The 14965-nt window shown below is 41.3% G+C and overlaps 1 protein-coding gene and 1 pseudogene across 1 annotated transcript in view; both read left to right on the plus strand.

Annotated features, from left to right (window-relative positions):
- RASEF (RAS and EF-hand domain containing) overlaps window positions 1-14965 on the plus strand; it is an 81510-nt gene that overhangs the window by 51104 nt on the left and 15441 nt on the right. The window contains exons 7-13 of the mRNA XM_006903278.1: window positions 1350-1418; window positions 2440-2524; window positions 3494-3582; window positions 9755-9989; window positions 10786-10905; window positions 11023-11167; window positions 12853-12934. Of these exons, the coding sequence (XP_006903340.1) occupies window positions 1350-1418; window positions 2440-2524; window positions 3494-3582; window positions 9755-9989; window positions 10786-10905; window positions 11023-11167; window positions 12853-12934 (825 nt within the window). The remainder of the gene's footprint in view (window positions 1-1349; window positions 1419-2439; window positions 2525-3493; window positions 3583-9754; window positions 9990-10785; window positions 10906-11022; window positions 11168-12852; window positions 12935-14965) is intronic.
- LOC102872176 lies at window positions 5268-6015 on the plus strand (annotated as a pseudogene).

The raw sequence follows: 14965 nt of genomic DNA on the forward strand, positions 1-14965 counted from the left end.
CATAATTTCCTCCATTCCTCCCCCCTCCCAAGTCTACTTTGCTGTACACCCCTTATTCTGAACTGTTATCATACAGATAATGCATAATCATATATTCCTTTTGAACCATTCTTCCTTCATCTGTTCTAATGCAAGGTTTATTATTTATCCTCTTTTCTGTTTCTCCTAACCCCCATGTCAGTCTTGTTTCATAACAGTGGTGTTATGTGGTATTCATACTTTTGTGACTGAGATATTTTCACTCAGTATAATGTCCTCCACAGTCACTCATGCTGTGTAATATTTTATGACTTCATTGTTTATTAGTGTTGTGTAGTATTCCATTGTCTGAATATACCACAGCTCCTCTATCCATTCATTCATTGATGGGCACTTGGGTTGCTTCCATCTTTTTGCTACTGTGAACAACACAGCAATAAACATAGGTGTGCATATATCTGTTTGGGTGGCAGCTCTGGTTTCTTTAGGGTATAATCCTAGCAGTGAAATTACTGGGTAAAAACATATTTCTATTTCCAACTTTTTGAGAAATTGACATACAGCCTTCCATAGTTATTGCACCATTTTATGATCCGACCAGCAGTGATTAAGAGGTCCAGTCTCTCCACAACCTCACCAGCATTTGTTTGCACCTTCCAATTTCAAGGAATCCTTCCACCCTAAGGCTGATTAGGTGGTCCATGTGAGGGTGGGAAGGCTGTTTGATAGCATACATTCCCAGCATTTCTCACTGAAGGAGTAAGGGTAGACAGGTATTCTGGGCAAATACCATGGGAAGCCATGTAAGAAGTTGCTCTGCACAGCTATGGGACCCAGATAGAGACTGAGGTGGAAGAGTGGTGGCTGCTTCCATAGTCACTTGAAGAGAAAGCCAAGACTTCAGTAATGAGACAGTGGAGGGGTTGCTGAGTGCCAGGTGCAGAAGCCTGAGAGTCTGGGCCAATAGGGCAGGGACAGCAGGGTAGGGCAAGAGAGGAAAAAGCAAAGAGAGCCGGATTGATACCAAACTTGGATTTAACATAGGAGGATCAAAGGTCAGAGCGGTTAGTGGGCTAAGAGGACAGGTTACTGTGAGTGAGGGGCCATCAGGGACTTAGGAGGCGATCTTGGGCTTTAGTCAGTGAGGCCAGGGTCCTGAGAGGTGCACATGTGCAGATGTCAGAGGGGACAGAACCTGGCCTAGGGAAGAGGTGCAAGGTGTGGTGGTGTCTGGTCCTGAAAGCTGGGTGTGCCTTCCAGAAGGCAGCACAGAAACCCAGTGGACAGAGTCATTGAATAGGGCCTAGGAGGGTAGGTGTAGGTGAGGTGGGACTGAACTCCTAATTTTCATTCAACATATGATTTTACAGGGATATGGAGATAATTCGAGAGTACACAGAAGATCGGAATAATCTTGAGAGGCAAATTGAAATACTCCAGTAAGTTTGCAGACAAAATGACCATTACATTTGAAATTTACGTTAAAAAATATCCTAAAAGATGTGTCTTATATAACACGAGTTACTGATTTTTTAAAGATTGAGTGATGGATCCACTTGCCATGGGTAAGTAGGACAAAACAGATCCTCACAGGACTAAGAACTGATGGGCAATTATAGAAATGAATGCAGAATGCCAAAGGAAAGAGATTAAGCAAAGGAAAGATTCACACCATAACCAGCAAGGTCAGAGTATTCCTGGAGGAAGTGATGATTGAGATAAAGGACAGGTGGGGAGGGGGGTGAAGAGGAGCGGCTCTGTGAGGCAGGGGCTCTGAAGATGGAGCTGCTTTTCAGAGTGCAAAGAGCTAACAAACTTAGCTACTGCCTGCAATGCTGAAGGATTGCGTTCACTCAGAGGTACCTCAGAAGAAAGAACTCACTGTCTACTTCCAGAAAGCCAGCCTTTAAAACCCCCGACATCCATGTGATCACTATCGGTCAGAAACAACTTGATGGTGAGACTTTCATTGGAAGGCAAGTACCTGAGCTGGGATTTGAACTCAGGGGTCTGAGGTAACATCTGAGCCATTTACTGCCAACGATAGAGACTGGTAGAAGAGGACCAGGCCATGCATAGACTACAGGAGGAGCCGGAGAAGAAAGCGGGGCCCAGTGTACTGTTCTGTGACTGCTGGACATGTCAGGAGGTCCCTGAGAGCAGCAGATGTCACACATTTAGGAAATGGAACATGTAACCTGGTCACACACCGGAACTCTGGGAGGAAAGAGTTAAGTTCCCACACACACAACTAATTTATTCATAAAATGCCATGACAGTTTACAAAGAGGTAAGTAAATTACTGCATTACAGTCCAAATATAAGTTATCTCAGTGTGTACAGTTTAAAGGAAAGGGGTAGGAGGCTATAAGAGGCGGTAATTCCACATCCAGATCTGTCCATCTGTTCATGGCTCATCAGCTGCTCATGCTATTTATTTTTTGTTTGTTTATTCTGTAGAACAGCTAACCGGAAACTCCATGACAGCAATGATGGGCTGAGAAGTGCTCTGGAAAGCAGCTACAGCAAATTCAACAGATCTTTGGTATGCAGTGTAATTTCCAATACATTTGATTCTACCTAGTGGTAGAATATTCTGTAGGTAATGGAAATTGTGTATATTCTTGGAAGAGAATTTAGTGCAGATCATTATAGAAGGGAGAAGCTATATCCATATAATAAGAGGAGCATTTTTTCCAAATTAAAATTTTCTGCTACCCTACTATAGAAATGCTTAGATATTAGTGAACTTTTGTATTAGATGGTTTTGTATTAGCTTGCCTGGGAAGAGAAATAATAAATCATAGGGAGTTAAGATGTACAGGATAGCAATAGAAAAAAGTGGAAAGTTTTATGAAGGTAACAATAAAATACTGTTCAGATGAAAGCCTATCAGATTCTTCATCTTAGTGGCTCATTGGTTTTCGGAACTTCCTGCATTTGGAGTATATGAGGGAGTTGAGCTGGTAACTCAAAGGCCACACTTCTCTGGTGCTCCAGATCTACCAGCAGCTTCACAGGAGAAAGATAGACAATCTACTCCCCACTGATTTGCCTCCTTTGCTGGAGGGCCAACCTCTATGGTAGTGAGTTGAGTTTTTCCATTGTTTCCTAGACAACTTACCTTAAAGCTGTACTGGCACCTTTGGGTCTGATTGCAAGGCTGGGTTCTAAGAGTTGTATACATAACTCTAAATATGCAGGGATCACTCACTAAGCCAAACTGTAGCCTGAGAAGGGACAAGTGTGAGGGTGTTGGCAGTGGTTGATGAAGGGGTCTGGTGAATCTGAGGAGTGAGAGTCCTGCATTGGGATTTGAACTTAAGACACAGTGCAGCGAGAACACTTGCATTTCCTTATCTTGCTGTAATGTTTCCTTGATTTTGATGATTGTCATTGCTTATTTGACAAGCTAAGGTCTTAGTTATGACTTAAGAAGATGAATAATTTACTGCAGATAAAACAATATCTTGAAAATTGTGCATGAAATAACAAGGTTATTTTTACATTACAGCGCATAAATAACATCTCTCCAGGGAATACAATTTCTAGAAGCAGTCCCAAATTTAATGGTCATTCTCCTCAAACTCTACGCTATGACAGGTAGGTTAACACTTCCTTTTTGTGTCAATTTTGGATCTAGTATAAAAAGAAAATAAATTTTACTAATTTCTCTGTTACCTTATTTACAGTTCTAACGTATGATACATAAATGTCAATATAAATGTTAATTAAGCAAAAATATTTTAGAGAAGATAAAGTTACTCTTTACCTTATCTTGAATCATTTTTGGAATTGGAGTCAGTAGGAGATGTTGCGGAAACACTGATGAAATCAACAAGAAACACAAAACAATAAACATAAACCACGTACCTGACTAATGAAATCAACAAGAAACATAAAACAACAAAGACAAACCAGGTACCTGTCATTGAATCAGTTCCAGGGCATGCATCAGAGCAGAACTACACTTTGTGGGATTTACAACTTCCTCTTGCTTGGATCCACACTCAACTTTCTTGGTACCAGTGGTCAAGAAACCAGGAGACATGTTGCATTAGGCAAGTCCATTGTCAGGAACCTCTTCAGGGTATTGAAGACCAATGATGTTTGTTTGAAAACTAAGGTGTGTCTAATTCAGGCTGATCTTTTTGGTGATTTTCTGTGCATCTGAAAACTGGACAGCAAATAAGGATAACAGAAGAATTGATGCCTTTGGGTTGTGGAGTTGGAGAAAAGTTCTGATCATCCATGAACTGCAAAAGAACAAAGAGATATGTCTTGGAAAAAAATGTGGCCAGAAAGTTTCTTGGAGGCAAAGATGGCAAAGCTTTGTCTCACACACTTTGGGCATGTTGCTAGGGGAGGCTTTTACTTGGAAAAAGATATCATGCTTGAAAAGGTGGAGGGTTGGCAAAAGAAGGGAAGACTCTCAACCAGGTGGATTGATTCACTGGCTGAACCAATGAGTAGGCTTAAGTGTATCAGAGATGGTGAGGATGGCACAGGCTATGACAGGGTTCAGATCTGTTGATGATAGGATCACTATGAGTCAAAACTTGACTCATGGGACCTAGCAACAGTAACAAGGTCTTGCAAAACTAAATTGGCAAACATTTCCTCTTAGCTGCCCCTGATTTAATTGAAACTGCTGACCTTTCAGATATCAGCTGAACAGCACTTCAGCATTTTTTGTGCCACTTAACTCCGTGGAATCATAGGATGAATACTTTTTTAAACGATGCATTAATACAGTATAGTCTGACTAAATAAACACTGACTGTAGGGTTGAGACTATCTAGCACTATCCATAGGTGTTTAATCTCAAAAACAAACACTTTGCTGTTAAGTTAGAAGCTGCAGTTCACCTGAGAGCAAGTTTTCAGAGACTGCAAATCCCAAGGGAGGAGATTGCCCATCTTTCTATTGCAGAGCAGTTGGTGGATTTGAATCCTGAGCCTTTGCTTATTGTAATATTTTAGTTATATTGGAGGAAAAGAAAGCTTTTAAGTCGAGACATTGCTGGTAGATGTTTATGAGCTACAGCGTTAAAAAGAGTGTCAGAGGTTTACCAGAAAGTGTTCATTTAGCTCTGTTCCACCACGTGAAGTAAACTGTTGTTACTATCCTTACATGATATTGAATAATATATTGAATCAACATTATTATTGAATAATAAACATTCAAGGATTATAGGATTACAGTGTAGGCTTATGTATAGTTTTGCTAATTAAAAAAGTTAATTTGCTCTTTTTTGTGGCGCCGCTAGGGCCGTCGGCTGCTTCACCATGAAGCTGAACATCTCTTTCCCAGCCACTGGCTGCCAGAAACTCTTTGAGGTGGACGATGAACGCACACTTTGTACATTTTATGAGAAGCTAATGGTCACAGAAGTTGCTGCTGACTCTCTCGGTGACGAGTGGAAGGGATATGTTGTCCGGATCAGTGGTGGAAACAACAAGCAAGGTTTTCCCATGAAAAGGTCAAGGTGTCTTGACCCGTGGCTGAGTTTGCCTGCTGCTGAGTAAGGGGCTTTCTTGTGACCACGGAGAACTGAGAGAGGAAGTGCAAATCTGTCCGGATTGCATTGTGAATGCCAATCTGAGTGTTCTCAACTTGGTCATTGTCAAGAAAAGGGAGAAGGATATCCCAGGATTGACTGATACCACTGTGCCACATCGCCTGGGGCCCAAGAGAGCCAGCAGAATTCTCAAACTCTTCAGCCTCTCCAAGGAAGATGATGTCCGTCAGTATGTTGTGAGAAAGCCACTGAACAAAGAAGGCAAGACACCCAGAACCAAAGCGTCTGAGATTTATCGTCTTGTTACTCCACGTGTCCTGCAGCACAAGTGCCGGCGCATTCCGCTGAAGAAACAGCGCACCAAGAAGAGTAAGGAGGAGGCTGCAGAGTACCCTAAGCGTTTGGCCAAGAGAATGAAGGAGGCCAAAGAGAAACACCAGGAGCAGATTGCCAAGAGACGGAGGCTGTCCTCTCTGAGCGCTTCTACCTCCAAATCTGAATCCAGTCAGAAATAGAATTTTCTATGTGTGGCAAATAAATAAGCTCACATATTTTTTTTTAAAAAGAAAAATTTAATTTGGAGTATGTCAAAATTGGTGGCCCAGACTGCTCCTTTTTTTGACTGAAAGTTAAATATTTTGTTTTCATTTTAATAGTAATATAAAAACATAACAAAAGTATGCTATATGTTTAGTTTCATCTTTTGTGGCTTTATTTGATGTTAATTCATGAATTTCTTTTGCTTTTGTGCATTGTTGAAAGTGCCAACAGAAATAGAACTTGTTTTATATTTCCCATATTTAATTGTAATGAAAATGTTCTTAGGGTACACAAGAATAGTTTATGTTTGAAAGAGTTGGTTCTTCAGTTAAGAATTTCATTTCTTGTTCACACTTTACTAAAAAGTAGGTATGTGAAATAAAACAGAATCTTCTAACTAGTACTGAGAACTTGTTGCTGAAGTGTTTGAACTACATTATAGTGAGAATTATGTGCTTATATTTCTTGCAGATTGACTTAAAATCAGTTTCAGGAAGACTTTATTAAATGTTGAACATAAACAGGAAATGTGCTACAAAAATACACAGTTAAAGAAACTGTTATGGTGTGAAACTTCCTATCCCTGGATCATAACTTTTAGTTAAGAAATGTATTTAAGGAAGATCTAAGTAACAAAATCATCTTTGCAATTAGTTTTAGACATTTACTAATGAATAATTAGCATATTTAAGAAAATTTGCTAATGTAAAATGAGTACTTGAAACTCTTATTCCAGAATATCAAAGACTACATCCTTCAACATAAGCAACATCACAACATCAAGAAAACAGAGGTCCTCACCATTGGACCAGAAGGCAACATCGTGATAGATGGAGAAAAGAATGAAGATGTCGATGAGTTCAGCTTACTTGACTCAACACTCGGCATTCTTGGTAACAGCAGTCAGGAGATTTGGGCAAATCTGCTGTCAGCAATCTCTCCAAAATACTGAAGAACAGTGATCACTTGGTACTGTGATCTGGTTAATGAATGCCGTTGAATTTGGTATTGGAGGAGAATACTGAACTCTTCATGGACTGCCAAAAGAACAAACGTATGTTTTGGAAGAATTGAAGCTGGAGTACTTCTTTGAGGCAAAGATTGCAAAGCTTCATCTCTGATCCTTTGGACATGTTGCTAAGAGAAGCTATTCCTTGGAAAGGGATATTATACCTGGAAAGGTGGAGGATAAGTGAGACACCGACGAGGTGGATTGATCCAGTGACTGCAGCAATGGGCTTAAGTATGTCAGATGATAAGGATGGCAGAGGATAGAACAGCAGTCAAGTTCATAGGGCTGCAATGAGTCACACTCAATGGCATCCAACAACAAAATGAAATAAAATTTTGATTTCTCTGATACCCATGGTTACACTTAATCACATTGAGAACATCTTCATGGTTCTAAGTATGTCCATTTCTTGATAACTTCCTACATCTGGAGACTCTACATTGCCTCTGCTCCTTTCTAATGAGTGTGTTATGTGAAGTTGATGAAGTTCAACACATAGCAGGTGCTCTGTAAGTCCTAGTCCATGCTGTAACTTTCATTTAAGCTTACAGCCTAAAGAAAAGCAATTGGAAGAACAGAAGTTCAATAGGAAATGTGTATATAGTTAAATTTTCTTGCTTGATGTTAAATTCTTTGCTTTGGAGTTTTATAAATGGAAAAATCCAAGAAAGACAAGGGCTCTAGGTAAGATTTCCTTAACAAGAATCTTTTCAGGTTATGTGTCAGGGCATTATTGTTGTTAGGTTGTTATGTGCTTTCTCATCAGAACTGACTCATACAAGTTTTCAGAGGGTGTAAATCACACAGGAGGAGATTGCTCATCTTTGTCTCTCAAAGTAGCTGATGAATTTGAATTGCATGCATTTGGGTTGGTGCCCACAGCCATGTGTTGTTGGTGGTAGAAAATGCTTCTCATTCACTGACTCTCCAGGATCATCCATTTCTAGGTGTTGCCAGTTCTAACCATGTTCACTAGGAATTTAACTTCCAGAAAAGTTTGCCTTCACCTTATTTTATCTGGTATAATCTGTATTTTCCTTCAAGTGCCAGATATTCATGTGTTGGAGGAGAGAAACCTTTGAAAGATTTGTTAATATTAGAGGTTTGAAGTTTCCTGTTATCACAGTTCTTTCTCCCATCTCTGCTTCCCATCTATGACTCTCTTAAGTAGACACGTTATCCAGAACTGAACACTCTCTCAGTTTATGACTGAACCACATTGCAGTAAAAGCGTTCATTTGTTCTACATACATCTTTATTAGTAAATTTAGCTTCTAATTCCTTTTTAATCAGACAGTAAAAAAGGTAATGAAAATATTTTTTTAATTAAATATTTTCTTTTACTATCATTAGTCTGGTTTAGAAGAGGCTCTATTACTAGGGATATTATAGCTGATGTTACATGGATATTGGCTGAAAGCAGGGAATACCAGAGGAATGTCTGTGTTTCTATCGGTGTTTCATTGACTATGCAAAGGCATTTGACTGTGTGGGTCACAACAAAACTGTGGCTGACTCTGAGAAGAATGGGAATCCCAGAACATTTGATTGTGCTTATGCAAAACCTATACTTGAACCAGGAGGAAGGCAATAGAACAGAACAAGGAAACACTGCATGGTTCAAAAGCAGGAAAGGTATAACCAGGGATGCATCTCATTTCCATACCTTTTGAATCCTTATGTGGAACAACAGATCATCCAGGAGGCTGGGCTCTATGAGGAGGAATGAGGCATCACGATTGGAGGAAGACCCATGAACAACTTGCATTATGCAGATGACAACTGCTTGTTGAAACTGAGGAGGACCTGAGGCATTTGCTGCAGAAGGTCAAGGACTACAGCCTATAACATAGATTGAAGCTCAACATCAAGAAAACAAAAATTCTTAACCACTAGGCCGATTGGCAGCATCATGATATGCAGCTTGAAATTGTTAATGGTTTCAGTTTGCTTGGCTCTATAGTTAACATGTTTGGTACCAGCAGCTGAGAAATTAAAAGACAAATTGCATGGGGAAAAAATCTGCTGTCAGGGACCTCTCCAGAGTACTGAAGAGCAACAGTGTCAGTGTCAGTGTGAAGACTAAGATGTGTCTGATCTTGGTCTTGGTCTTTGCAGTTACTTGCAGAAAGCTGGACAATGACTATGGATGATAGAAAAATTGATGCCTTGCCGTTGTGGTGTTGGAGAAGAGTATTGAATATACCATGGACTGCTAGGAGAATAAACAGGTTCTTCTTAGAGAGGGTGAGACCAGGCTGCTCGTTCGAGGCAAGAATTCTGAAGCTCCATATGACAAATTTTGCACATGTTGCAAGGAGGGACCAGTCCTTGGAGAAGGACAGTGCAAGAGGGGAAGGCCCTGAATGAGATGGATTGACACAGTGATGGGAGTAATGGAATAGAGCTGTATGTGTTGGAGATAATGATGTTGGCTCAGGATAGAGAAGGATTCAGAGCTATTGTACGTAGGATCGCTATGAGTTGCAAACAACTTGATTGCACATAACAAGAACAACAGCAATGAGACCTGGTAGTTTTGTAGACGCAGTGATAGTGCTTGTGCATGTTATTTCCATGATCTTGGAATACACTGTGACTCCTGGTGACAAAGAATATGTCTTGATCCCACTACTGTATTACTTACTGTCCTCAGCAGGAGAGGCCTCAGGCTAAGTGGTCCTCTTCCCTTTTCTGTCCAGGTCATCCCGCTCTTCCGTCATGGATGAGGACTGTGACTCTCTGGCCCTCTGCGACCCCATGCAGAGGATGAATTGTGAAGTGGACAGCCTGCCTGAGAGCTGCTTCGACAGTGGCTTGTCCACCCTGAGAGATCCCAACGAGTATGACTCCGAAGTGGAATACAGGCACCAGAGGGGCTTCCAGAGGTCCCAGTGTGTGCAGGAGAGCTTTGGGGGCGATGCTTCAGATACAGACGTAAGCTGCAGAGATCACTGCTTTCCGAAGCCGTGTGTCTGGTTAGGCTCTCCCACTCTCTTTGCGGAGCTCTGGGGTACAGTGGGCGAGTGCTCAGCTGCTAACCCGAAGGTTGTGGTTTCAACCCATGAGTGTTTCCACTGAAGAATGATGTGTAATCTGCCTCCATGAGATTGAACAACTCAGACACACTGCCACTGAGCAGGTTTGACCCTTCATCAGGCTTCTGAGGCTGTAAGCCTTTATGGGTGGAGACTCCCATTCTTCTCCTGTGGGGTCACATCATGTTCCAACTGCCAGAGACAAGCAGCTCACCACCCTTGTGACCCTTCCAGGATGCCTGCTTTAAAATGACAGCCCTGGAAACTTTGTGGGCCATTCTTCTCTGTCCTGTAGGGTCCCTGCAATTTGGACTTAATCCGATAGAAATAGACTTGCAGTTTTTGTGTGTGTTGTGTTAGTTCAATTTTTTTTTATCTGACTTTTATGTTGTGGGAATCCATAACACAAACTGAAGCATTATCAGTAACAAGTTCAGGAGAAATTCTTATTAGTTGCCATAGCCACTTTGTCTACACTCATGGGTGGTGGTGTGAGTGTACCCAAGGGCGTGGGAGAAGCAGTTCCTGGCACTCTGCTTCCCTGAGGACTAGAGCTGTGGAAGCACCAGCACAGCTCTGCACTCATGAGGTCGCCACGGGTCAGAGACAACCCTATGGCAGGAGCCTTGGGGTTTTTTGTTTTGGTATATGTGAGACAAGCTGTTTTGGCTGTTAATAGTTAATTTTTCCAACAGGTTCCTGAGATAAGGGATGAGGAAATGTATGGTTCAGTCTTGGACTGGAAGCCTGCAGAGTCTGTGAGTGAAGGCAACTTTGTGAGTTCCAGAAAGCCAATTTCAGCACTGTCCGCACAGGTAGGTAGTCCCTGAGGCATTTCCGTTCACCTAATCCTGTGAATTCTCTCTGTGACGCTACTTATTAGGGTGAAAAACGACACTACCTTTATCACCAGCTGTGGCTTTCCCCCCCAGACAGATGTGGCAGATGACAGCCAGAAAGCTAGCTCGCAGAAGACCTACAAGATTGTGCTCGCAGGGGACGCTGCCGTGGGGAAGTCCAGTTTCCTCATGCGACTGTGTAAGAATGAGTTTCAAGGAAATACCAGTGCCACCCTGGGTATGGTTTCTGTTTTAGTTGATAATGGGAAAATGACTCTGGTTTACTTTGCTTTTGTCTGTCTTTATGGATTGCATATGCCTGTAGATCTCTACCGAGGTCTTTCTTTGTCACTATTTGTTGACAAACAAATCCACGTGCTCCTCAGTGGGAGGAGGATGGGCAGTCCCCTCGCATGCAATGTACAACTTCTGAAAACTCACTAGCCGGTCAGCTTACATACACACATATATCTCCTGGTCTGTACTATAGTGCTATTCGTTTTTTGAGAAGTAGTGGGTGGGCTTTCCTAACAAGAGGCTGTAGGTGCATCCGTACTCTTGAATGCAGTCCTTGTCTACTCTGCTTAAGGCCCAGCTTTAGATAAGAAAGACTGACAATGGACAGACTATCCACTGAGTCCATCAGAAGAATCAAATCAGCTGAGAGCCTGAGAGAACAGGTTTTTTATTTAGCAAATATTTCTGAGCGAGTTGAGTACTGTTTTGGGGTACAAGAGCCACAAAGCAGACAAAATCCTAGCCTCTAGAAACTGACCAATAAAGGGAAGTACATACAAACCAACAACAAAAGTAGGATTGGTGTGAGACAGAAGGATTTACAAAAGGTGGCCATGACAGGAAAGGCTTTTTGATAAAGTAATTGATACAGTAACTGAGTCAATGGGGTAGCTGTGTCAGAGTCAGTGAGACTGGCTCAGGACAGGCCAGGCTTCAGAGCTTTGTACATAGAGTCGCTATGGGTCACTGGTGACTTGATGGCATATAACAACAACATTATTTGCAATTTGCCCAGTGATACATATGGTGACCAGTTTGTCATTATGGTCAAAATTACAGCCACATTTATACTCCCCTCCCTCTTTCACAGCAGAATACAGAATCTGATACCTCTCAGATCAAAGACGAAAATCAATATGCTGACTTGATTTGGGGCATCCAGTTTGCAAAAGAATTGGCAAAATGAGTTGAAGCTATGCAAATTATCTTTTAAAAAAATCTTAAGAGTTTCTATTTTTATTAATGAAAATGTTAATATAGACTACCTTCTTCACAATGGCCTTGTTTGTAAATGTATTGTTTTCAGATAAATTCTTTAATATGATATGGCAAAATACTCACTTTAGTTTGATTCAGTTGTTAGAGAGTGTTTCACATATTCACCTATCTACAAAGAAGACTACATGTTTACATAGACAGGTTGGTGCCACGTAAGTTCTCGTTCATAATAATCCCATGCTGCCAGAGTAGCAGTAAATCACCAGGCCTTGCTCCACGGTGTCTTTGTTGTCATTTAACATTGAGCAAGTTAACCATTTACAACACTCAGGTATCTACACCTATCTCTGTACACGCATAGATGCCTGTGGATCTATGTACATATATACGTATGTGTGTGTGTGTGTATATATATATATAATCTCCCACTAGTTAGCTGGGTTTGAAAAACATGCATTTCCTCTCCCCCACTTTGTTCATAGTTTAAATCCATCGGCTTATCAGCCAGCCTGCCTCCACTCACGTGTGTGGTCTGATTTAGGATTGGTCTGTGAATCTTACTCTCTTTGAAGACAGTCTTCATCCCTCTCTGTTTCACTGAGCTTTGTCTCATATAAACTAAATTTGAAAGTGAAAAACCATGAGAATACTCAAGTTTATGTTCTCTGTTCTTACATTTCTTCTCAGGAGTTGATTTTCAAATGAAAACTCTTATTGTAGACGGAGAGCAGACTGTTCTGCAGCTCTGGGACACTGCTGGCCAGGAGAGGTAAGTGACCCTCGTGTTTTGGGTTCTGTATAACTCTTCATGAGGATATTTGATCTTAGAAGATGTCTGATGCTTTTTGTGTGCAGAGGTCTGGTGCTGTTGTCAGTAGGGTGTTGTGCTACTAGCCCAAAGGCAGCACCTCTCTACCAGTTCAAATCCACCAGCTGTTTTATAGGAGAAAGATGGACAAACTCCTCCAGCGCTGTTCATGGCATCTAAAGCACCGCTGTAGGATCAGCTGTGAGGTGGTTCTGACAGGATGGCAATGGATTCTTCAGATTTATTATCATTTCAAAATACTTGGAATTTTCCACATCTCAGGCTTTCCTTCTTCATTTCTGTGCATGTGTGGTAAGACGAAAACCATGTGAGCTTTCACTGAGCTGATGTTTTTAGAGGGAAGGTGCATACCCTTCCCTGACAGAATTTAGATGACTAAGCACACTGCCGTGACAGCCTGAGAAGCCACGTGGAAAGACAGTGGCATTGGGACAGTGGGACTTTTCAGGTCCCCTTCTTTCACGGTCAGAAGTGGAAAGTAATTAGCATTACAACGCACGTGGAATCTTATTTTGCGTTCACAATAAAAAATCAGAAACATTAATAATTTGTTTTTTACCTTGTCCAAGTCTTCGGGAACAGAGTCTATTCAGTTGGGCTACATATACCTATCGGGCACTGCCTTTGTACCAGGCACCATTAGAATTCTCACATTGAACCTACAACCAGGAGAAGATAACATAGATGAATGGGCTCTTCTAAGACTCAAATCCCTATGCACATCCAAAAACTTCTCCAGTAGGGTAAAAAGGGAAGCCACTGACTGGGAAAAAGTATTCGGTAATAACATATCAGATAAGGGACTTATATCCAGAATTTATGAAATACTTGAGCACCACAACAAGATAAAGGTAAATAATCCAATAGAAAAATGGGCACAGGATATGAACAGGCACTTCACCGAAGACGACATTCAGATGGCTAACAAGCACATGAAGAAATGCTCAAAATCCCTAGCCCTAAGAGAGATGCAAATTAAAACAACTATGAGATATCATCTCACCCCAGTCAAAATAGCAAAATTTAACAGAACAGCAAGCAACAAATGCTGGCAAGGTTGTGGAGAAACTGGAACCCTGATTCACTGTTGGTGGGAGTGTAAAATGGTGCAACCCCTGTGGAAAGCAGTATGGCGCTTTCTCAAAAAGTTGCAAATAGAGATACCATTTGACCCAGCAATTCCACTACTGGGAATATACCCTAAAGAGACCATAGCTGACATCCAAGCAGATATATGCACACCCATGTTTATTGCAGCTTTGTTCACAATAGCAAGGAGTTGGAAACAACCTAAGTGCCCATCAACAAACGAATGGCTAGAGAAGCTGTGGTATATTCGCACAATGGAATACTATGCTGCATTAAAAAACAATGAACTCATGCAATATTATTCAAAATGGTTGACTCTGGAGAACATTATGCTGAGTGAAATATCCCAGTCACAAAAGGACAAATCTTACATGATGCCACTGTTGTAGAATGGGACTGTCCTTGGGGTTTGGGAGAGACTGAGTAAGATGGGTTCAATAATGTATACTGCACTGAAACAGAGGAGGGAGAAAACTGTTTAAAAGAGATATATGACTAGGTATTTCTGTCATCACAGGAGTCTAGAGCGAGGGCTACATGGTGGAGGGGACCTGGGGGAGGTTTTGTAAAACAATGAAAGAATCCTTTCTTTTACTCTTCCATAATTTTTGACTCATGTACTTATAACTTGTTAGTCAAATTTGTGTCTTCTAGGTTGCAACACCCCCATGATACATCTTCAAGGATATGAACATGTACGGCCAAGCACAATCAATAAGAGTGCATCTAAATTCCAAAATCAATCTCCATAATAGTCTATGTGTTTCCTACTGCCAAAGGGGCCCTTTAGAGTAGTGAGAGAAGATCTTCACCCTGAAACCCACAGCATCCCTTTTCAGCAGGAAGTAGCTAAGAGAATACGCCATCCCCTTTTCCTTATGA

Source organism: Elephantulus edwardii, unplaced genomic scaffold (genome assembly GCF_000299155.1).
Source record: "Elephantulus edwardii isolate Elephantulus edwardi_28Jun2011 unplaced genomic scaffold, EleEdw1.0 scaffold00553, whole genome shotgun sequence".
Classification (NCBI taxonomy): domain Eukaryota; kingdom Metazoa; phylum Chordata; class Mammalia; order Macroscelidea; family Macroscelididae; genus Elephantulus; species Elephantulus edwardii.